The sequence below is a fragment of the Dendropsophus ebraccatus genome, chromosome 9, assembly GCF_027789765.1.
Source record: "Dendropsophus ebraccatus isolate aDenEbr1 chromosome 9, aDenEbr1.pat, whole genome shotgun sequence".
Taxonomy (NCBI): Eukaryota; Metazoa; Chordata; class Amphibia; order Anura; family Hylidae; genus Dendropsophus; species Dendropsophus ebraccatus.
Window position 1 is genome coordinate 119,891,295 of NC_091462.1, and position 23,780 is coordinate 119,915,074.

At 53.2% G+C, this 23,780-nt stretch overlaps 1 protein-coding gene across 1 annotated transcript; it reads right to left on the reverse strand.

Moving 5' to 3' along the window:
• Nucleotides 1-2,038: 2,038 nt before the first annotated feature.
• LOC138801947 (cytochrome c oxidase subunit 6A, mitochondrial-like) lies at nucleotides 2,039-10,814 on the reverse strand. The gene is made up of 3 exons (XM_069985043.1): nucleotides 10,706-10,814; nucleotides 4,083-4,225; nucleotides 2,039-2,138 (listed from the first exon to the last, which is right to left on the reverse strand). The coding sequence occupies exons 1-3, from the start codon at nucleotides 10,812-10,814 to the stop codon at nucleotides 2,043-2,045; spliced, it is 348 nt and encodes a 115-aa protein (XP_069841144.1). The 3' UTR covers nucleotides 2,039-2,042.
• Nucleotides 10,815-23,780: the final 12,966 nt, after the last annotated feature.

Here is a 23,780-nt window from a genome sequence, read left to right on the forward strand (position 1 = left end):
CACCGGTGGTCCCCAGGGTCAGCTCCACTGGTGGTCCCCAGGGTCAGCTCCACCGGTGGTCCCCAGGGTCAGCCCCAGTCCCACACTGCACAGAGCCCTGAATGGTTGGTAACGGTAAGGCCCTGGGTGGCTCTGCCGTTAGGCTGTGGTCTTCCTCAGCAGGTGACAGGAGACATTTGTGCTGTGGTTTGGGTGGAGAAGGTTTCGGTCACAGAGAAAGCAGGAAAGCAGCAGCTTGAGGTGTAACGACCACGACATCCGCAGACGTGTATCACACCTAATCCAGAATCTTCTCTGTGTGACCCCCGACCTTCCATCACCTACATGTAATCCCCACCCGTCCTGCGTCACATCTAGAGAGCGGCCAGGCCGTGACCGCTGACCACATACCACCGTGGGCACCACATACACAGCCCCCCCCCCCCGCCCCAGTCACACACACTCAAACCTTCCCCCCCAAGGGGTGCACCACACACACACATCCCCCCCCCGGACTGCGCTCCTGGGAGAAGAAGGCAGCACAGTCCTCCAGGCTACCTCTGGTGAACATGTAGCCGATCTGAACGGGGGACTAGGTGAGTAGTCAGATGCAATGTCATCTCTGGCGGGATGGGGGGAGCGTCAGGCAGCGGGGAGGGGATCTACCACAGATCATGTGAATGGCCGCATTCACTTTAATGGTACCTAAAAGCAGCATAAGGGTGGATGCAGCTGAGCTGGGGAGCGGTGAGTAGTTCAGTCTATCAGACAAGTCTGGAGCTCTGTTCCTGTGGATGTGAGCCCAGCTGTATCCTGAGCCAGAGCGTCAGCTTCCAGGGGCCTGTGCTGCTGCTGAGCTATTACTATTCTGCCGCTGTGCTACTACTGCTGTGCTACTACTGTGCTGCTGCTGGGCTACTACTGTGCTGCTGCTGGGCTACTACTGTGCTGCTGCTGGGCTACTACTATGCTGCTGCTGGGCTACTACTGTGCTGCTGCTGGGCTACTACTGTGCTGCTGCTGGGCTACTACTGTGCTGCTGCTGGGCTACTACTATGCTGCTGCTGGGCTACTACTGTGCTGCTGCTGAGCTACTACTGTGCTGCTGCTGTGCGACTACTATTCTGCTGCTGTGCTACTACTGTGCTGCTGCTGTGCTACTACTGTGCTGCTGCTGTGCTACTACTGTGCTGCTGTTGTGCTGCTGTCTGTTCCAGTTCTGTGTTCCTGCCTCCTTCTTAGTTCCCAGACCTTCTATATACCGCCATCTAGTCCCAGACCTTCTTTATAACACCATCTAGTCCCAGACCTTCTTTATACCGCTATCTAGTCCCAGACCTTCTCTATACCGCCATCTAGTCCCAGACCTTCTCTGTACCGCCATCTAGTCCCAGACCTTCTATATACCGCCATCTAGTCCCAGACCTTCTATATACCGCCATGTAAGGAGGCTGCTGACACCTCCCCGATTCATCGCAAATGTAAGGGGAACCTGTCACGTTGAGCGCAGAAAAACATTATGGATCGGTGGGAAAAGATTTAGCAGAGATTTTTTTAGGACTTTGCCCATTCTGGGTTTAGGAGTCCAGTGGGCGGTACTACTCAGTGATTGACAACCTTCCATATATGAACATGCACACAATGATGACTGTCAATTACTGATCAGGACCGCCCACTGGACTCCTAAACATAGAGGCTTTTCCTGCTCTATAACATGATGGCAGGCTGGCCTGTGCTCGGTACGGCAGGTTTCCTGGGGGGATGGCGTCTTCTTCGGGCCTTTTCTTCCCCCTGGTGAGACCCTCATCTGCCTGGAGTCCCAGTCAGGGGCCCCTGTCCATATGGGGCCCAGGACAGGAGGTGGGGTAACAGGGATGAAGGGTCCGGCGCTCCAGTAACACAGACCACGCTCCAGGCCACCACTCTTTATTATAGATTCTGTGGGATTCTGGAAGCTGCCGGCTGGAGGTCGGCCTCAGGGCTTGTGCTCCGCCTCCTCAGGGCTTGTGCTCCGCCTCCTCAGGGCTTGTGCTCTGCCTCCTCAGGGCTTGTGCTCCGCCTCCTCAGGGCTTGTGCTCCGCCTCCTCGTATCCGCTGGGGAGAGGGTTGGTGTGAGGATTATGGAACAGGCTGTGATTCCCATCACCCCACGGGAAACGCTGCGGAGAAGACCGGAAGTCAGAAAGATGGATCCAAAAGAGAGAACGGAGGTGGAGCCCGCGCCTGCTGCCCCCCTGGATGCTGTGCCAGTCTGCTGCCCCTAACCTCAGCCCCCCTGAATGCTGTGCCCGTCTGCTGCCCCCCTGGATGCTGTGCCCGTCTGCTGCCCCTAACCTCAGCCCCCCTGGATGCTGTGCCCGCTGCCCCTAACCTCAGCCCCCCTGGATGCTGTGCCCGTGTGCTCCCCTAACCTCAGCCTCCCTGGATGCTGTGCCCGTGTGCTCCCCTAACCTCAGCCCCCCTGGATGCTGTGCCCGCTGCCCCTAACCTCAGCCCCCCTGGATGCTGTGCCCGTGTGCTCCCCTAACCTCAGCCCCCCTGGATGCTGTGCCCGTGTGCTCCCCTAACCTCAGCCCCCCTGGATGCTGTGCCCGTGTGCTCCCCTAACCTCAGCCTCCCTGGATGCTGTGCCCGTGTGCTCCCCTAACCTCAGCCTCCCTGGATGCTGTGCCCGTGTGCTCCCCTAACCTCAGCCTCCCTGGATGCTGTGCCCGTGTGCTCCCCTAACCTCAGCCCCCCTGGATACTGTGCCCGTCTGCTGCCCCCCTGGATGCTATGCCCGTTTACTGCCCCTAACCTCAGCCCCCCTGGATGCTGTGCCCGCTGCCCCTAACCTCAGCCCCCCTGGATGCTGTGCCCGTCTGCTGCCCCTAACCTCAGCCCCCCTGGATGCTGTGCCCGTCTGCTGCCCCTAACCTCAGCCCCCCTGGATGCTGTGCCCGTGTGCTGCCCCTAACCTCAGCCCCCCTGGATGCTGTGCCCGTGTGCTGCCCCTAACCTCAGCCCCCCTGGATGCTGTGCCCGCTGCCCCTAACCTCAGCCCCCCTGGATGCTGTGCCCGTGTGCTCCCCTAACCTCAGCCCCCCTGGATGCTGTGCCCGCTGCCCCTAACCTCAGCCCCCCTGGATGCTGGGCCCGCTGCCCCGATGCCTACATGGGAGACATTACGGCGGGCGCTCAGTGTACAGACTGGTCCTCGCAGACATTACGGTGGGCGCTTAATGTATGGACACGAACATTACGGCGGGGCGCTCAGTGTGCGGACGCGTTCCTCGCAGACATAACAGTGGAGGCTCTGTGTACGGACACGGACATTACGGCAGAGGCTCTGTGTACGGACCCAATCCTTGTGGACATTACGGCAGAGGCTCTGTGTACAATTCCGGTCCTCCCAGACATCACGGTGGAGGCTCTGTGTACGGACACGGACATTACGGCAGAGGCTCTGTGTACAGACCCAATCCTTGTGGACATTACGGCAGAGGCTCTGTGTACGGACAATGACATTACGGCAGAGGCTCTGTGTACAATTCCGGTCCTCCCAGACATCACGGTGGAGGCTCTGTGTACGGACCCGACCAGTAGTGGATTATAATAGGTCCGTTTCGGCCGGTAGCCCATGGCCCCCCAAACAGACTTATACTTTCAGTGGTGTATTATCTCCTGGCTACAGGTCTGCCATGATTTGTATAACAATCGCTGCTTTTTACCACAATTTTGCACAAATCAGGGCAAAGCTGCAGCCAGGAGACAATGCAGTAACATTAGAGAACATACTGAAGGACCTTATCATGTGACAATGATGTCACCACAGGTCCTTTACAGGCTGCATTATGGAGTAAAAAGACTAAAGCTAGTGTCACCATAGTTACAGTGGGTTGGGGGGGGGGGGGGGCCCACTCGGCAAAGGCTCTGTGTACAGACTCGGTCCTCGCAGACATTACGGTGGAGGCTCTGTGTACGGACGCGGACATTACGGTGGAGGCTCTGTGTACGGACGCGGACATTACGGTGGAGGCTCTGTGTACGGACGCGGTCCTCGCAGACATAACAGTGGAGGCTCTGGGTACGTACATTGTGGTGGTTGTTTTGGACGCACTCACCTTAGTACGTATACGCAGGTGGTCGTAGGCTCGGAACTCAGGGCTTCCCTGTGGGTGGTTGTGGTGCTGGAGCCAGGTGTTCAGCATACAGACCCCGACCCCGGGAAGGGCCACAAGGAAGGTCAGGATCTTCCACGTACGAGCTGAGAAACGGACAAATCGGAGTTACTATTACATGTTCTAAAGAATAGGGGGCCGCACACCGGTGACTGTACAGAGGGGGCCGCACACCGGTGACTGTACAGAGGGGGCCGCACACCGGTGACTGTACAGAGGGGGCCGCACACCGGTGACTGTACAGAGGGGGCCGCACACCGGTGACTGTACGGAGGGGGCCGCACACCGGTGACCGTACACAGGGGGCCGCACACCGGTGACTGTACAGAGGGGGCCGCACACCGGTGACTGTACAGAGGGGGCCGCACACCGGTGACTGTACAGAGGGGGCCGCACACCGGTGACTGTACAGAGGGGGCCGCACACCGGTGACTGTACAGAGGGGGCCGCACACCGGTGACTGTACAGAGGGGGCCGCACACCGGTGACTGTACAGAGGGGGCCGCACACCGGTGACTGTACAGAGGGGGCCGCACACCGGTGACTGTACAGAGGGGGCCGCACACCGGTGACTGTACAGAGGGGGCCGCACACCGGTGACTGTACAGAGGGGGCCGCACACCGGTGACTGTACAGAGGGGGCCGCACACCGGTGACTGTACAGAGGGGGCCGCACACCGGTGACTGTACAGAGGGGGCCGCACACCGGTGACTGTACAGAGGAAGCCGCACACCGGTGACTGTACAGAGGAAGCCGCACACCGGTGACTGTACAGAGAGGGCCGGACACCAGTGACTGTACAGAGGGGGCCGCACACCGGTGACTGTACAGAGGGGGCCGCACACCGGTGACTGTACAGAGGAAGCCGCACACCGGTGACTGTACAGAGAGGGCCGGACACCGGTGACTGTACAGAGGGGGCCGCACACCGGTGACTGTACGGAGGGGGCCGCACACCGGTGACTGTACGGAGGGGGCCGCACGCTGGGTGTGGGGTAACAGGCACAGGGCACAGGTATCAGTGTATGGGGTATCTGGAGCAGTGGTGTGGTCGGGGGTAACAGGCAGAGGTATCAGTGTATGGGGTATCTGGCGCAGTGGTGTGGCGGGAGGGGGGTAACGGGCAGAGGTATCAGTGTATGGGGTATCTGGAGCAGTGGTGTGGTCGGGGGGGGTAACGGGCAGAGGTATCAGTGTATGGGGTATCTGGAGCAGTGGTGTGGTCGGGGGTGGGGTAACGGGCAGAGGTATCAGTGTATGGGGTATCTGGAGCAGTGGTATACTCGGGGGGGGGTAACGGGCAGAGGTATTAGTGTATGGGGTATCTGGAGCAGTGGTGTGGTGGTGGGGGGGGGGTAACGGGCAGAGGTATCAGTATATGGGGTATCTGGAGCAGTGGTGTACTCGGGGGGGGGGGGGGGGGGTAACGGGCAGAGGTATCAGTATATGGGGTATCTGGAGCAGTGGTGTACTCGGGGGGGGGGGGGGGGTGGGTAACGCGCAGAGGTATCAGTATATGGGGTATCTGGAGCAGTGGTGTGGTCGGGGGGTAACAGGCAGAGGTATCAGTGAATGGGGTATCTGGCGCAGTGGTGTGGACGGGAGGGGGTAACGGGTACAGGTATCAGTGTATGGGGTATCTGGAGCAGTGGTGTACTCGGGGGGGGGGGTAACGGGCAGAGGTATCAGTGTATGGGGTATCTGGCGCAGTGGTGTGGACGGGAGGGGGTAACGGGTACAGGTATCAGTGTATGGGGTATCTGGAGCAGTGGTGTGGTCGGGAGGGGGGTAACGGGTACAGGTATCAGTGTATGGGGTATCTGGAGCAGTGGTGTGGTCGGGGGGGGTAACGGGTACAGGTATCAGTGTATGGGGTAATGGGGTATCTGGAGCAGTGGTGTGGTCGGGGGGGGGGGGGGGGGTAACGGGCAGAGGTATCAGTGTATGGGGTATCTGGAGCAGTGGTGTGGTCGGGGGTAATGGGCAGAGGTATCAGTGTATGCATACCTCCCAACTTTTGCAAGGAGCAAAGAGGGACATGTGCGCCGCGGTCCCAATAGCCACGCCCCCATATTGACCCTCCATAGCCACACCCCCATAGCAACCCTCCATAGCCACGCCCCTATATCAACCCTCCATAGCCACTACATGCTGCTGACTGAATAGTGCCCTATACAGTATCCAATCCCGCCAAAAATGCCCTATATGGTATCCAATCCCCCATTATAGTGCCCCACATAGAATCCAATCCCCCACATAGTGCCCCACATAGTATCCAATCCCCCACATAGTGCCCCACATAGTATCCAATGCCCCCACATAGTGACCAACATAGTATCCAATCCTCACATAGTGCCCCACATAGAATCCAATCCCCACATAGTGCCCCACATAGTATCCAATCCCCCACATAGTGCCCCACATAGTATCCAATCCCCCACATAGTGCCCCACATAGAATCCAATCCCCCATATAGTGCCCCACATAGTATCCAATGCCCCATATAGTGCCCCACATGGTATCCAATGCCCCATATAGTGCCCCACATAGTATCCAATGCCCCATATAGTGCCCCACATAGTAGCCATGCCCCCATATAGTGCCCCACATAGTAGCCAATCCCCATATAGTGTCCCACATAGTAGCCAATCCCCCCATATAGTGCCCACATAGTAGCCAATCCCCATATAGTGCCCCACATAATAGCCAAACCCCCAGAGTGCCCACATAGTAGCCAATGCCCCCATATATGCCCCACATAGTAGCCAATCCCCCACATAGTGCCCCACATAGTATCCAATCCCCCACATAGTGCCCCACATAGAATCCAATCCCCCATATAGTGCCCACATAGTAGCCAATGCCCCATATAGTGCCCCACATAGTATCCAATGCCCCATATAGTGCCCCACATAGTATCCAATGCCCCATATATATACAGAGTCCCCCCCCCCCCGACCTGTGCCCGTCCCTCACATCCCAGCAGAGTCCCCCCCCCCCCGGCCTGTGCCCGTCCCTCACACCCCAGCAGAGTCACCCCCCCCGGCCTGTGCCCGTCCCTCACATCCCAGCAGAGTCCCCCGTTCCCCCCCCCCCCCCCCCCCCCGGCCTTTGCTCGTCCCTCACACCCCAGCAGAGTCACCCCCCCCCCCCCCCCGGCCTGTGCCCGTCCCTCACATCCCAGCAGAGTCACCCCCCCCCCCCCCGGCCTGTGCCCGTCCCTCACATCCCAGCAGAGTCCCCCGTCCCCCCCCCCCCCCCCCCCCCGGCCTTTGCTCGTCCCTCACACCCCAGCAGAGTCACCCCCCCCCCCCCCCCCGGCCTGTGCCCGTCCCTCACATCCCAGCAGAGTCCCCCCCCGGCCTGTGCCCGTCCCTCACACCCCAGCAGAGTCACCCCCCCCCCCCGGCCTGTGCCCGTCCCTCACATCCCAGCAGAGTCCCCCCCCCCCCCCCGGCCTGTGCCCGTCCCTCACATCCCAGCAGAGTCCCCCCCCCGACCTGTGCCCGTCCCTCACATCCCAGCAGAGTCCCCCCCCGACCTGTGCCCGTCCCTCACATCCCAGCAGAGTCCCCCCCCGACCTGTGCCCGTCCCTCACATCCCAGCAGAGTCCCCCCCCGACCTGTGCCCGTCCCTCACATCCCAGCAGAGTCCCCCCCCGGCCTGTGCCCGTCCCTCACACCCCAGCAGAGTCACCCCCCCCGGCCTGTGCCCGTCCCTCACATCCCAGCAGAGTCCCCCCCCGGCCTGTGCCCGTCCCTCACATCCCAGCAGAGTCCCCCCCCGGCCTGTGCCCGTCCCTCACACCACAGCAGAGTCACCCCCCCCCCCCGGCCTGTGCCCGTCCCTCACATCCCAGCAGAGTCCCCCCCCCCCCCCGGCCTGTGCCCGTCCCTCACATCCCAGCAGAGTCCCCCCCCGACCTGTGCCCGTCCCTCACATCCCAGCAGAGTCCCCCCCCGACCTGTGCCCGTCCCTCACATCCCAGCAGAGTCCCCCCCCGACCTGTGCCCGTCCCTCACATCCCAGCAGAGTCCCCCCCCGGCCTGTGCCCGTCCCTCACACCCCAGCAGAGTCACCCCCCCCGGCCTGTGCCCGTCCCTCACATCCCAGCAGAGTCCCCCCCCGGCCTGTGCCCGTCCCTCACATCCCAGCAGAGTCCCCCCCCGGCCTGTGCCCGTCCCTCACATCCCAGCAGAGTCACCCCCCCCGGCCTGTGCCCGTCCCTCACATCCCAGCAGAGTCCCCCCCCGGCCTGTGCCCGTCCCTCACACCCCAGCAGGGTCACCCCCCCCCCCCACCGGCCTATGCCATCCTAAGGCCATACATTGTGAGCATACAGCAGGGGGCGCCATCCTAAGGCCATACATTGTGAGCATACAGCAGGGGGCGCCATCCTAAGGCCATACATCGTGAGCATACAGCAGGGGGCGCCATCCTAAGGCCATACATTGTGAGCATACAGCAGGGGGCGCCATCCTAAGGCCATACATTGTGAGCATACAGCAGGGGGCGCCATCCTAAGGCCATACATCATCAGTGTACAGCAGGGGGCGCCATCCTGAGGCCATACATCATCAGTGTACAGCAGGGGGCGCCATCCTGAGGTCATACATCATCAGTGTACAGCAGGGGGCGCCATCCTGAGGTCATACATCATCAGTGTACAGCAGGGGGCGCCATCCTGAGGTCATACATCATCAGTGTACAGCAGGGGGCGCCATCCTAAGGCCATACATCATCAGTGTACAGCAGGGGGCGCCATCCTAAGGCCATACATCGTGAGCATACAGCAGGGGGCGCCATCCTGGGGTCATACATCGTGATCATACAGCAGGGGGCGCCATCCTGGTGTCATACATCATCAGTGTACAGCAGGGGGCGCCATCCTGGGGTCATACATCGTGAGCATACAGCAGGGGGCGCCATCCTGAGGCCATACATCGTGAGCATACAGCAGGGGGCGCCATCCTAAGGCCATACATCGTGAGCATACAGCAGGGGGCGCCATCCTAAGGCCATACATCGTGAGCATACAGCAGGGGGCGCCATCCTGGGGTCATACATTGTGAGCATACAGCAGGGGGCGCCATCCTGAGGTCATACATCATCAGTGTACAGCAGGGGGCGCCATCCTGAGGTCATATATCGTCAGTGTACATCAGGGGGCGCCATCCTGGTGTCATAAATCATCAGTGTAAAGCAGGGAGCTCCATCCTGGGGTCATACATCGTGAGCATACAGCAGGGGGCGCCATCCTGGGGTCATACATCGTGAGCATACAGCAGGGGGCGCCATCCTGGGGTCATACATCGTGAGCATACAGCAGGGGGCGCCATCCTGGGGTCATACATCGTGAGCATACAGCAGGGGGCGCCATCCTGGAGTCATACATCATTAGTGCACAGCAGGGAGCTCCATCCTGGGGTCATACATCGTGAGCATACAGCAGGGGGCGCCATCCTGGTGTCATACATTGTGAGCATACAGCAGGGGGCGCCATCCTGAGGTCATACATCATCAGTGTACAGCAGGGGGCGCCATCCTAAGGCCATACATCGTGAGCATACAGCAGGGGGCGCCATCCTGGGGTCATACATCGTGAGCATACAGCAGGGGGCGCCATCCTGGAGTCATACATCATCAGTGTAGAGCAGGGGGCTCCATCCTGAGGTCATATATCGTCAGTGTACATCAGGGGGCGCCATCCTGGTGTCATAAATCATCAGTGTAAAGCAGGGAGCTCCATCCTGGGGTCATACATCGTAAGCATACAGCAGGGGGCGCCATCCTGGGGTCATACATCGTGAGCATACAGCAGGGGGCACCATCCTGGAGTCATACATCATTAGTGCACAGCAGGGAGCTCCATCTTGAGGTCATACATCGTGAACATGTGGTGTCCCACCACAGGTGTTGCTATTAGTTACACCCTTCGCAAAAGCCTGTACTTTTTGTCAGCAAATGGTGATGTAGCAGGGATAAAGAGTGATAAAGTTCCGCCACTAGATGTCGCTATTGTGAGTATATGCAGTTAGTTGCTGCACAGCTGAAGGATGGAAAGGGTTATTGTTTGCTTATATGTCACATGGATCTGTGAACCAATGAGAGCATCTTCTTCTTCTATCCTATCATCTCTTTCTTTGCTTCTTCACCCATATGCAGCACACCTTACAGGGGCTGTAGATAGGAAGTCACATGGGTAGAAGAAGTGTATGGGTTCTTTGATGTTTGACTTTGTAGGGGAAGGACGCAAGCTAGAACGCTCCCTACAGCAGTCTAGTTGGGCTCTGGTCCTCTGCCAGGTCCCCAGTCTCAGTGTGCAGTCCAGAAGCAGACCTAGGCACTTGAAGTTAACAGTTTCTCTTCAAGTAGCTTTACCCAGTCAGAGATCATCTCACCCCACGCCGTGGACAAGAAGAGTCACAGTGCAGGACAGTATCCACAAAGGCAGAAAGCTAGGAGCTGATCCGGATAGAGCAAAGTTGCTAGAAGCCTATGAACTCTATCTCGCAGCGTGGGTGTCAGCAGGGAACCCTCAGCATTCCGCTCATCCCAGGTAACAGGGTTTGGGGTTGGTCTCGCCCTCTAGGACAAGTCCGACAAGAGTCAGTGACCGGGCACAAGTATTCTCTCTCAAGTCTTCTTTTATTTCTACCTCGTTCTCCAACATCCCGGCAGAGCACAGTACTACTTGGTTTGAGATTCTCACGACATCCGACTCTTCCTTGTATCTAACACGTAACCTAGTCAGCACGATTGTACCACTCCTTACACTTTCATCCCAGATCTGGATCCTGTATTATTAAGTGTAAAGTATTCTGTCAATGCACAACACAGTATACACACACTCCTTGGGTCATCTCTTCTTTCTGTGGATGGCAATGCCTATATTCCAGGAGGGTCACTACTCCACTCCGGACCACCGTGACAACAGCCCAAAAGACCCCTCAGAAGCCCGGCAGGTCACTGACCACAGGGGAAAAAGGTGTATCCGGCCCTTTAAAATAAAAGCAGGTGTGCCACCATACCAACCGGCGCTGGCGTCACAACATAACATCACCATAGATCTGGCGTCACACCTCACCATGTGGCAAGTGACCAGTTGTCCCTCCCCCATAGCAGCGTGGGGGTACACCACAGAAGGGGCGTCACGAACAGGATTCAAGCCTTGTTGTTGCCTATGGTTTCTAGTGGTGCAGTCGTGCTGACTGGGTTACGTGAAAATCCCCCCCTTTTCGTTTTTTCCTTCCTTCAAATTTTTTATTTATAAATATAAATAAAGATAGATAGTAGTGATTAACGAATAGTGAAATATTCGAATCTCCAGAATATTCGAATATTCGATCGAATATTTAATCCCATTAAAGTAAATGGGAACAAGTATTCGATTATTGAAAAACATCTATTCGACCACTTGGAGGTAAAAACCGGAAGCTGAGGGATTCGAACGCTTATCGAATATTTATCGACTATTCTATAATATTCGAAAGATTCCTTACTATTCGATCGAATATCTATTCGATCAAACAGTATTCACTCATCACTAATAGATAGATAGATAGGAGATAGATAGATAGATAGATAGATAGATAGATAGATAGATAGGAGATAGATAGGAGATAGATAGGAGATAGATAGGAGATAGATAGATAGATAGATAGATAGATAGATAGATAGATAGATAGGAGATAGATAGATAGATAGATAGATAGATAGGAGATAGATAGATAGATAGATAGATAATAGATAGATAGATAGGAGATAGATAGATAGATAGATAGATAGGAGATAGATAGGAGATAGATAGATAGGAGATAGATAGATAGATAGATAGATAGATAGGAGATAGATAGATAGATAGATAGATAGATAGGAGATAGATAGATAGGAGATAGATAGATAGGAGATAGATAGATAGATAGATAGATAGATAGATAGATAGGAGATAGATAGATAGATAGATAGGAGATAGATAGATAGGAGATAGATAGATAGGAGATAGATAGATAGGAGATAGATAGGAGATAGATAGATAGATAGATAGATAGATAGATAGAAGATAGATAGATAGAAGGCAGCAGGGGGCGATTTACGCTCGAGTTACGGCCCGGGAGCAGGGCGTAAAGCGTGAGTGCATGAGGTAAATCGACCTGTAGGGCTAGAGCAACCCAGGGGAGTCCAGAGCCCCAAGTTCCTTTGATTCCCTTGTCTTGTCCTTCTCCCCCCCCTTTTGATCCTTGTTTTAGATCCTTTCCGCCTGGTGTGGTTAGGACTCCCCTCCCCCTTGTCAGGGCCGGCGCAGGTTGGCGCGCGTGGTCGTGACAAATAGATCCCGCCCAGCAGTCCAGGAGTAAGCAGCACTGAACATGAGCTCCTGAGTTTTCATCACTTTATACCTTGTAATGAGCAAATTCTAAGACGAAACCTGGGAAATACAAACTCCATGGGATACAGAAGCGAGCAGCACTAAAGCTCTTCATAAAAAGGAAAAACTTTTTTTGGATTTAAAGGACAAAACAAGAATCTTGCTTTGAGGACAGCCAACAATCATCAAGACAGACCACAAGGCTACAAGGACCATCAACCTCAAGAGTCCAAAGATCCTCAGCAGCCACAGGTAAGAGCTCCTGCTCCAACACCAACCCCTACCCCCTCACCAGAAACTGCTAGAGACCAAACTCCATAGAAATAAGGATAATATTTAAAACATGCAAAATCACAATTTAGACCACGTAAAGTCCAGCAACATAGATGAGCAGAGGAGCCCGGCAGCCTCAGCCAGCAGGGGGTCAGACATCCTGGAGATAACATACTCAGAAGGGCTGCGGAGCATTCAGGCAAGGAAAGCCATAAAAGATGCCACCACCAGACAGAATCCAGAGACCCTCTATGCCGACTTTACTTATAAAGAGCCAATTAGGAGGAAAACGGATGTGGTCTTCTTCACCGAGCAGCCCAATGCCTGGAACAAAGCCTTCTGCAACCATTATGAAAACATCTCAAAGGGCGGCATCAACCGGGGCCGGCAGATCAGGGTAAAGGAAACTGGGGATGAGGAGGACACAGTACTCACCATAAACATCTATAACACTGGCACCATCATGGTACAAGGAACTGAGGATAACCTCACTCAGTTTGAAAGAACATTTCCTGATATTAAAAACGAAGCTCAAAAACACAAGCAAGAGCAAAAACCAGAGACAGTCCCCAAGGACCCCCCTGTGTCTGTAGGTGAGGATGCTTCCCACCCAACACCCAACATTCTCAGAGACTGCTTATCTCAATTGGAGAGAGACTTTGTACAGTTCAAGGAGGAACTTCAAAGAAACCAAAGTGACAAAAATGCAAACGACAAAGCACTTAATGAAATAAACAAACTGAAATGTGAATTCACAGCAGCTCTAGGAGAAATGCAATGTAAAGTACAAGCCCTCCAACAAGAAAACAGCAAGCTACAACAGGAGATAACAGATCTAAAGAGACAAATCCAGAACCAGGACGGGGGCCCAGGGGGGAGCACAGGCACAATGGCAGCCAGCATCCAGGACTTTATATCAGAGATCCGGAACAGACCAACAACACCAGAAATAAATGTGACCATACCAACCAACGGCGGACTGATCCAGATGGAGACAGAGCCAACAACTATCAGAGCCGCTAGCACAGACCAGCACAAAGACCCAGCAACACAACCAAGTGGCACCCAGGAAACCATACAGCAAGCAGCCCGTAAGCCCCAACGCGGGGACACTGATACCGTACTAATCATAGACTCTAATGGGAAATACCTTAACATGAGGCGACTTTTCCCCAAAATTAGGGTTAAGAAAATTAATTGTGCAACCATTGAACAAGTCACAGCAGTTATCAATGAACCACACTTTACCAACCCAACCAATCTAGTCATACATACAGGTACAAACAATCTCCAAGACCAGCAGCAACAAATTGCTGAACAGCTGACCCAGCTGGCAAAAACTGCACAAAAGAAGTTCCCGACCAGTAAAATAATAGTGTCCACCCTGCTGCCTAGAAAGGATGTGGCCAGCGATACCATCCAGACCATTAACAACGACCTAGCAGCTAAGATCAGCTCAGTGCCAAACATCACCCTGGCACAACACCCCAACATCAACCACCGCCACCTATACGACAGCAAACACCTCAACAAGCAAGGGGTCAGCCTCCTGGCCAAAGAAATCAAGGACATTGTACTAAACAGAACCCCCCGTCCTAGACCCCACACAGGCCAAACCAGAGACAACAGGGAAACGCCACCAACAACCCAAACACCTCAAGCATCATGTGCCACACCACAAACTGGAAACATGGCCCCATACCCCAAATCAGACCACCAAAGGCAAAAAACCATGGAGAAAACCACCTGCCTCACACCGAGAAATAAAGAGCAGAGACCTAGACGAGATAAAGACCCTGCTCAGAACCCTTAGTAGGATACTCATGTGACTGGACAACACAAGCCTTGTCTACCATGCCAGAACCAGTCAGACCCCCAGCCCGTCCTACACATCCAGCTCATTACAAGGTATACAGACCCCCTATGACATCCTTTATTATCAGCAGTTGGAACATCCAAGGTCTGAACGCTTCAGCCTTTGGATGTAAAGTAAACGATCCGGACTTCACCCAGAGTCTGGAAAATAGTGACATCCAAATCCTCCTAGAAACCTGGACTAAAGCAGAGAGTGAGTCCCTGGTGCCCACTGGATACAGGGAAATCTTTGTCCCGGCCCTGAAAAACAAAACCACCAAACTAGGCCGCTGTTCAGGAGGAATACTAGTGTGGTACAAAGCGGAGTTCCATCAGCAGATCAGACCGGTGAAGCGAGGAGACAGCCACATCTGGATTAGAATAGACCGCTCCATCCTCACCGCCCAATCTGACATCTACCTATGCGCTGCCTACATACCACCGCCAGAGTCCCCTTACCACAACCCTGAAACCTTCGAAATCCTGCAAAGGGAAGCCGCCCACTATCAAACCCGCGGAAAAGTCCTCATAACTGGAGATCTCAATGCCAGAACAGGTAGGGAAAGAGACTACCTGACCGCAGACGGAAACATCTATATATATGGGGCAGAGACTGAATGTGATAGCTCAGTACACATGGAGAGGAACAGCTATGACAGCACAGTGAACAAGAGCGGCAAAAAATTGTTGAATCTCTGCCGAAGTTTGGGGCTTCACATCCTCAATGGTCGCACCAAGGGAGACTCCCTAGGAAGGACTACCTTAAACTCCCATGTGGGCAGCAGTGTAGTGGACTACGCCATCACAGATATGGGCCATTCAGACATTGGGGCCTTCATAGTCAATCCACAATCACACCTGTCGGACCATAACCAGATAGTCCTTTATATTAAGTCCACAAACAAACCACCGGGACAAAAACCCCATCAGGCCGGACTTTTCCCATTACATCCATCCTACAAGTGGTCCAAGATGTCGTCTCTCAAGTATAAAGAGATACACACTGAACCAAAAATCCAAGGGATGCTCAACAACTTTAACAACAAGGTGTACCAGAGTAACCCAGAAGGAGTGGACCAAGCGGTAAGGGATCTTAATAATATATTCTACACCATGGCAGAAATGGCTGACCTGCAAAAGAGTAGCCACAAGAAGACAAAAGAAAAAAATCCTAGCGCTTGGTTTGATAAGGAGTGCAAAGGTGTACGGAAGACCCTAAGATCGGCCTCAAATAAAAAGCACAGGGACCCCAACAACACCAAACTGCGGGAGGCCTATGACACAATACAAAGGCAATACAAAACCCTTCTCAGAAGGAAAAAACAGGAGTACACCTTAACCAAGCTCACCCAGCTCCAAGACGCCCTCCAAGAAAACTCCTTCTGGGAACTATGGAACCACCTGGGCACAAAGGGGAAGAAAAACACCCTCCACATTCAGAGCGGCAACATCTGGCTCCAATATTTCAAAAACCTCTATGGAGACATCCCGAAAGAGGAACCTGGACCAAGAACAAATTATAACAAAACTGAAGACCATGGAGGAGATACTGAAGGACTTCCAAAACCCTCTGGATTTACCTATAACACCGCAGGAGATTTCAGAGAGACTATCAACTATAAGGTGTAAGAAAGCCAGCGGTACTGACGGCATCCCCCCCGAAATGATCAAGTACAGCCCACCAGCAATACAGGCGGCCATAGCAAAACTGTACAACATTGTGCTGAGCTCTGGCTACTTCCCTCGTGCCTGGAACCAAGGTGTCATAACCCCAATACACAAGAGCGGGGACAGGTACGACCCGGCCAACTATCGGGGGGTATGTGTCAGCAGCAACCTGGGGAAACTCTTCAACAACATCCTGAACCAGAGAATCCTCAGCTTCCTCACCCAGCACAATATCCTCAGCAAAAGCCAAGCAGGGTTCATGCCGAACCACCGCACCACGGACCATGTCTATACCCTGCACCGCCTCATCCAGAGCCACGTCCACAACACAAAGAAAGGAAAAATATACGCCTGTTTTGTGGACTTCAAAAAGGCTTTCGATTCGGTGTGGCACCCAGGATTGCTTCTAAAATTGCTGGAGAGTGGAATAGGGGGAAAGACCTATGATGTTATCAAAAGTTCCTACACTGGGAACCAATGCTGCGTGAAGGTAAATGGGAAGAGAACGGCTTATTTCCAGCAGAGCCGAGGAGTCAGGCAGGGCTGCTGCCTCAGCCCAACACTCTTCAACATTTATATCAATGAGCTAGCAGTAGCCCTGGAGTCCTCCCCAACACCAGGTCTCACCCTCCATGACACCGAGGTGAAATTCCTTCTGTATGCGGATGACCTTCTCCTCCTATCATCATCTGAGAAAGGTCTCCAAGACCAGCTAGCCATCCTGGAGAAGTTCAGCACCACATGGGCTCTACCCATCAACCTCAAAAAGACCAACACTGTGGTGTTCCAGAGAAGGAAAACAAAGTCAGCCGGGTCCCCTACCTTCACGCTACACAACCAGCCCCTTACAGCCACCAGCAGCTACACCTACCTGGGCCTGATAATAGAACAGACGGGGAGCTTCAAATCTGCCATCGAGATGCTGAGAGACAAAGCCTGCAAAACCTTCTACACCATCAGAAGACAATTCTACCACCTTAAGCCACCTGTCAGGGTTTGGCTTAAAATCTTTGACTCCATTATTGCACCAATTCTCCTGTATGGCAGCGAGGTCTGGGGTCCTCACACATACCCCGACTGGTCAAAATGGGATTCCAGCCCAACGGAAATCTTCCATTTGGAGTTCTGTAAGCATCTCCTCCAGGTCCATCGGAGCACCTCTAACTGTGCCTGTAGAGCAGAGCTGGGCAGATTCCCCCTACACCTAACTATCCAGAAGAGGGCGCTGTCATTCTGGGGTCACCTACATGGTAGTAGTGAAGGTTCCTATCACCATAAAGCCTTGCTACACCAAGGGGCCCCAGGCAAAGCAGAGCCCCAAAACATACCCTCTGGAACCCAGCCCAACCAGACAATCCCACCATACCAGCTCACAAAAGCCGGGATCAGGAACATAATAACCAGGAGACAAGAAGACTACGTCCAAGAATGGAGAGAGGAGGTCAGGGCATCCCAGAAGCTGGCCGTGTACCAGAGCCTGCAGAGGGAGTATAGACTGGCCCCATATCTGGAGGAGCTTCCCAACCCCAGAGACCGGAAGATCCTGAGCCGCTACAGACTGAGCGCCCACAACCTGGCCATTGAAACTGGGCGGCACCGACAGAGCTACATCCCCAGGGAGAGCAGACTGTGCCAGCAGTGCGACCAGGAGGCCGTGGAGGATGAGGCCCACTTCCTGCTACACTGCTCCAAATACTCAGCAGTGAGGGACACTCACTATAGGAGACTCTCCAACCTCCTCCCAGGCTTCTCCACCATGGAGGAGGAAGAGAAACTACCCATCCTGCTGGGAGAAGAAGAGACCACAGCGACTATAGTGGCACAATACGTCACTGCCTGCCATAGACTGAGAGGAGCGTGATACGTCATGGACTCCGATACCCCAACCCCGATAGGTCATGGACTCCGATACCCCGACCCTGAATGTATTCCCCCCCCCCACCATCATGATACATCATGAACCCCTGTACACCGACCCCGGGTGAATCCCATTTCCTCAACTCCCTATTCTCCCCATGCTTTGGCAATGCTAATGTGTAACTTGGACCTGCCAATAAAGCTTTTTTGATTTGATTTGATGATTTGATTTGATAGATAGATAGGAGATAGATAGGAGATAGATAGATAGATAGATAGATAGATAGATAGATAGATAGGAGATAGATAGATGGATAGGAGATAGGAGATAGATAGATAGATAGGAGATAGATAGATAGATAGGAGATAGATAGATAGGAGATAGGAGATAGATAGATAGATAGGAGATAGATAGATAGGAGATAGGAGATAGATAGATAGATAGATAGGAGATAGATAGATAGATAGATAGATAGATAGGAGATAGATAGATAGATAGATAGATAGATAGGAGATAGATAGATAGATAGGAGATAGATAGGAGATAGATAGGAGATAGATAGATAGGAGATAGATAGATAGGAGATAGATAGGAGATAGATAGGAGATAGATAGATAGATAGATAGATAGAAGATAGATAGATAGATAGGAGATAGATAGATAGATAGGAGATAGATAGATAGATAGATAGATGGATAGGAGATAGATAGATAGATAGATAGATAGATAGATAGGAGATAGATAGATAGATAGATAGATAGATAGATAGATAGATAGGAGATAGATAGATAGATAGGAGATAGATAGATAGGAGATAGATAGATAGATAGGAGATAGATAGGAGATAGATAGGAGATAGATAGATAGATAGATAGGAGATAGATAGATAGATAGGAGATAGATAGGAGATAGATAGATAGATAGATAGATAGGAGATAGATAGGAGATAGATAGATAGGAGATAGATAGGAGATAGATAGATAGATAGATAGATAGGAGATAGATAGATAGATAGATAGATAGATAGGAGATAGACAGATAGATATATAGGAGATAGATAGATAGGAGATAGATAGATAGGAGATAGATAGATAGATAGATAGATAGATAGGAGATAGATAGATACGAGATAGATAGATAGATAGATAGATAGATAGATAGATAGATAGGAGATAGATACCAGCCAGACACCGAGGAGGAAGCATCTCTGAAGATGAGCTCCTGAGACAACATAAGATTATACCTTGTAATGAGCAATTTGGAGGACACTTCTAGGAAATCTTCAATATGGGACCACAAGACAAGACCCACTACATCAAAATTTAAAGGATTTCTAAACTAAAACAACAAAACAACCAAAGAAAAGATAAAAACCTGAAAACAGCCCAGGATTGCACAGGAGACTATACAGAGGAACAGCAGAGGAGAGGAGCCCAGCCACACCTGAGAGGAGCCCAGCCACACCTGAGAGGAGCCCAGCCACACCTGAGAGGAGCCCAGCCACACCTGAGAGGAGCCCAGCCACACCTGAGAGGAGCCCAGCCACACCTGAGAGGAGGCCAGCCACACCTGAGAGGAGGCCAGCCACACCTGAGAGGAGGCCAGCCACACCTGAGAGGAGCCCAGCCACACCTGAGAGGAGCCCAGCCACACCTGAGAGGAGCCCAGCCACACCTGAGAGGAGCCCAGCCACACCTGAGAGGAGGCCAGCCACACCTGAGAGGAGCCCAGCCACACCTGAGAGGAGCCCAGCCACACCTGAGAGGAGGCCAGCCACACCTGAGAGGAGGCCAGCCACACCTGAGAGGAGCCCAGCCACACCTGAGAGGAGGCCAGCCACACCTGAGAGGAGGCCAGCCACACCTGAGAGGAGGCCAGCCACACCTGAGAGGAGCCCAGCCACACCTGAGAGGAGCCCAGCCACACCTGAGAGGAGGCCAGCCACACCTGAGAGGAGGCCAGCCACACCTGAGAGGAGGCCAGCCACACCTGAGAGGAGGCCAGCCACACCTGAGAGGAGCCCAGCCACACCTGAGAGGAGCCCAGCCACACCTGAGAGGAGGCCAGCCACACCTGAGAGGAGGCCAGCCACACCTGAGAGGAGCCCAGCCACACCTGAGAGGAGGCCAGCCACACAGCAGCCCAAGGTAAGGGCCTCCGCCATCACACTGCAAGATCTGAATAGACTGTATATAACATCACACATAGCAAAAGGAAGAAAGTATTATTTAAACATAATCAAGCAAATAACATTACAAGCAATTGTGAGCATTGTGGAATGCAGGAGAGTGGAATGGCAGCGCTGGGCAGCCGGGGGTCAGAGGTGTCGGAGATAACATTCCCGGAGACAGCCAGGTCTAAGGAGGCCAAGAAAGCCATAAAGAAGGCCCAGATAATGCAGAGCCCAGAGCAGCTGTTTGTGGACTATGATAATCAGAGGGTGAAAACAAACTTATTATTCTATACAGAACGCCATAGTGCCTGGTCTGACGCCCTGTGTGACCACTACAAGAACATCACAAAAGGTGGAATTAATAGCGGGAAGCAGATTAGAATAAGAGATATAGATGGAGAAACCTCCCTCACCATTAACATCTACAATAATGGAACCATCATGGTACAAGGAATTGAAAGTAAATGAGAAGAATTCCAGGTTGCCTTCCCCCACATAAAGCAACAAGTAAAGTCAGTGACAACCATAAATAATCCCACCAAGAAGAGCAGCCATGCCCCAGCTCTCCCCCCACCTCACAGCTCGGAACCAGGCCCAAGTACCTCACACCCCAATGCCCCAGCTCTCCCCCCACCGCACAGCTCGGAACCAGGCCCAAGTACCTCACACCCCAATGCCCCAGCTCTCCCCCCACCTCACAGCTCGGAACCAGGCCCAAGTACCTCACACCCCAATGCTCCAGCTCTCCCCCCACCTAACAGCTCGGAACCAGGCCCAAGTACCTCACACCCCAATGCCCCAGCTCTCACCCCACCTCACAGCTCGGAACCAGGCCCAAGTACCTCACACCCCAATGCCCCAGCTCTCCCCCCACCTCACAGCTCGGAACCAGGCCCAAGTACCTCACACCCCAATGCCCCAGCTCTCCCCCCACCTCACTCCTCGGAACCAGGCCCAAGTACCTCACACCCCAATGCCCCAGCTCTCACCCCACCTCACAGCTCGGAACCAGGCCCAAGTACCTCACACCCCAATGCCCCAGCTCTCCCCCCACCTCACACCTCGGAACCAGGCCCAAGTACCTCACACCCCAATGCCCCAGCTCTCCCCCCACCTCACACCTCGGAACCAGGCCCAAGTACCTCACACCCCAATGCCCCAGCTCTCCCCCCACCTCACAGCTCGGAACCAGGCCCAAGTACCTCACACCCCAATGCCCCAGCTCTCCCCCCACCTCACTCCTCGGAACCAGGCCCAAGTACCTCACACCCCAATGCCCCAGCTCTCCCCCCACCTCACTCCTCGGAACCAGGCCCAAGTACCTCACACCCCAATGCCCCAGCTCTCCCCCCACCTCACAGCTCGGAACCAGGCCCAAGTACCTCACACCCCAATGCCCCAGCTCTCACCCCACCTCACAGCTCGGAACCAGGCCCAAGTACCTCACACCCCAATGCCCCAGCTCTCCCCCCACCTCACACCTCAGAACCAAATACCTCACACCCATCTCTACAGACACTGACAGAATGCCTCTCAGTACTAGAAAGGATAATTTTTTACTCACTGTAAATTTTCTTTCCTGTAGTCCGAAGCAGCAGCACGAATGGGGAAGATCCTATCTTCCTGCAATGGTAGGACAGATGGTACTAATAAAAGAAGATTGATTAGGAGCCCTATAAGAAGGCCATACAGACCCCTCCTCCTTGTGTCAATTCTAACGACAAAAAAGATTTAAAATTCATAATAAAATCTTAGTTAATAAGGCATTAAAACAATCAAGGTATGCTGCATAAATAATAGTTTGTTTAAATCAGGGCGGGAAGTCCGTGCTGCTGCTTCGGACTACAGGAAAGAAAATTTACAGTGAGTAAAAAATTATCCTTTCCCTTACGTCCTCAGCAGCAGCACAAATGGGGATATAGCAAGCTATGAAAACAGACTAGGGAGGGCCATTACATTACAGAAGACAGAATGGCTGAGCCAAAAACTGGTTGACTTGTGAATATCTAGTCTATAGTGCTTGACAAAAGGTATTGACGGACGACCATGAAGCAGTCCTGCATATTTGTTCCAAGGGTACAGATCTTTTTCCAGCCCATGTGGATGATATTGCCCTCATTGAATGTGATTGCATCAGGTACTTGTAATCCAGCTTCTTGGTAGCATATGGAGATGACTTCCCTTATCCATATGGACAGAGAAGCTTTGGATGACCTGCATCCTTTGTTTTTCCCTGCAAAGGATAAAACCAAGTGGTTAGATTTCCTGAAGGAGTTTGCCCGTTCAATATACATGCTCCAAGCCCTTCCCACATCTAAGGGATGAAGCTCCTTCTCTCCCGTGTTGGCAGGAGTAATGGATTGTAACAATGGAGATGTGGAAGAGACATCACCCACCAGGCTTCTTTACCTTCAGGTAGGTTCTGTAGGCGGCTGCGGCTCTGGACTGCAGAAGAGTGGTCACCACTTTGACAGCATATTAATTCCCACCTTGTTGACGGCAGTCAAGCTTCGGACAAGCCTGCCCTCTTGAGTTATTAACTGAGGGTATACAGAAGCCTCCAGATTATTCCTATGGAATTAGCGCCATGCTTTTAGATAATAAGAGGCCATCATGGAACCAGACTTGCTACTTGCAGGGACGCTGGGAGTAATCTCTGCTGCTCTGTGTCAGTAGCTGGGGAGACTGGGAGACTTCCCAGAAGATTCTTAGGCAGGGGGCTCACCATTGTAAACCATGCCCTCTTGGGTCAATAGGGGCAAATGAGGCTGACCAAGGCCCAACCTTGTCTCAGATTCTGCAAGACTCTGGGCTTTTTAGGGGTGAGGAAAAAAGGTTTTCCAATTTGAACCTTGAATAGGAATAGGTCTATCCTCCATGCGATTTACCACAAAGCTTCTGGTCCAGAGACTGTTCCTCCGACAGGGTTACATCGCAGCATAGATTGCCAGCAGACAAAATGCCCCTGCCTCCAGTAGTAATGCTGCTAGTGCCCCTATAAATGCCCCTGCCCCCAGTAGTAATGCTGCTAGTGCCCCTATAAATGCCCCTGCCCCCAGTAGTAATGCTGCTAGTGCCCCTATAAATGTCTCTGCCCCCAGTAGTAATGCTGCTAGTGCCCCTATAAATGTCTCTGCCTATAGTAGTAATGCTGCTAGTGCCCCTATAAATGTCTCTGCCTATAGTAGTAATGCTGCTAGTGCCCCTATAAATGCCTCTGCCCCCAGTAGTAATGCTGCTAGTGCCCCTATAAATGTCCCTGCCTATAGTAGTAATGCTGCTAGTGCCCCTATAAATGCCCCTGCCTCCAGTAGTAATGCTGCTAGTGTCCCTATAAATGTCTCTGCCCCCAGTAGTAATGCTGCTAGTGCCCCTATAAATGTCCCTGCCTATAGTAGTAATGCTGCTAGTGCCCCTATAAATGCCCCTGCCTCCAGTAGTAATG

Bases quoted from the DNA above. Each gene is read 5' to 3' on its own strand.
- LOC138801947 (XM_069985043.1), bottom strand. From the start codon at position 10,814: ATGTTGGAGAACGAGGTAGAAATAAAAGAAGACTTGAGAGAGAATACT. The intron at 4,226-10,705 runs GTTACCTGGGAT...TCCGTTTCTCAG, and splicing joins CGAGACCAACCCCAAACCCT to CTCGTACGTGGAAGATCCTG. The intron at 2,139-4,082 runs GTGAGTGCGTCC...TCTTCTCCGCAG, and splicing joins ACCTGCGTATACGTACTAAG to CGTTTCCCGTGGGGTGATGG.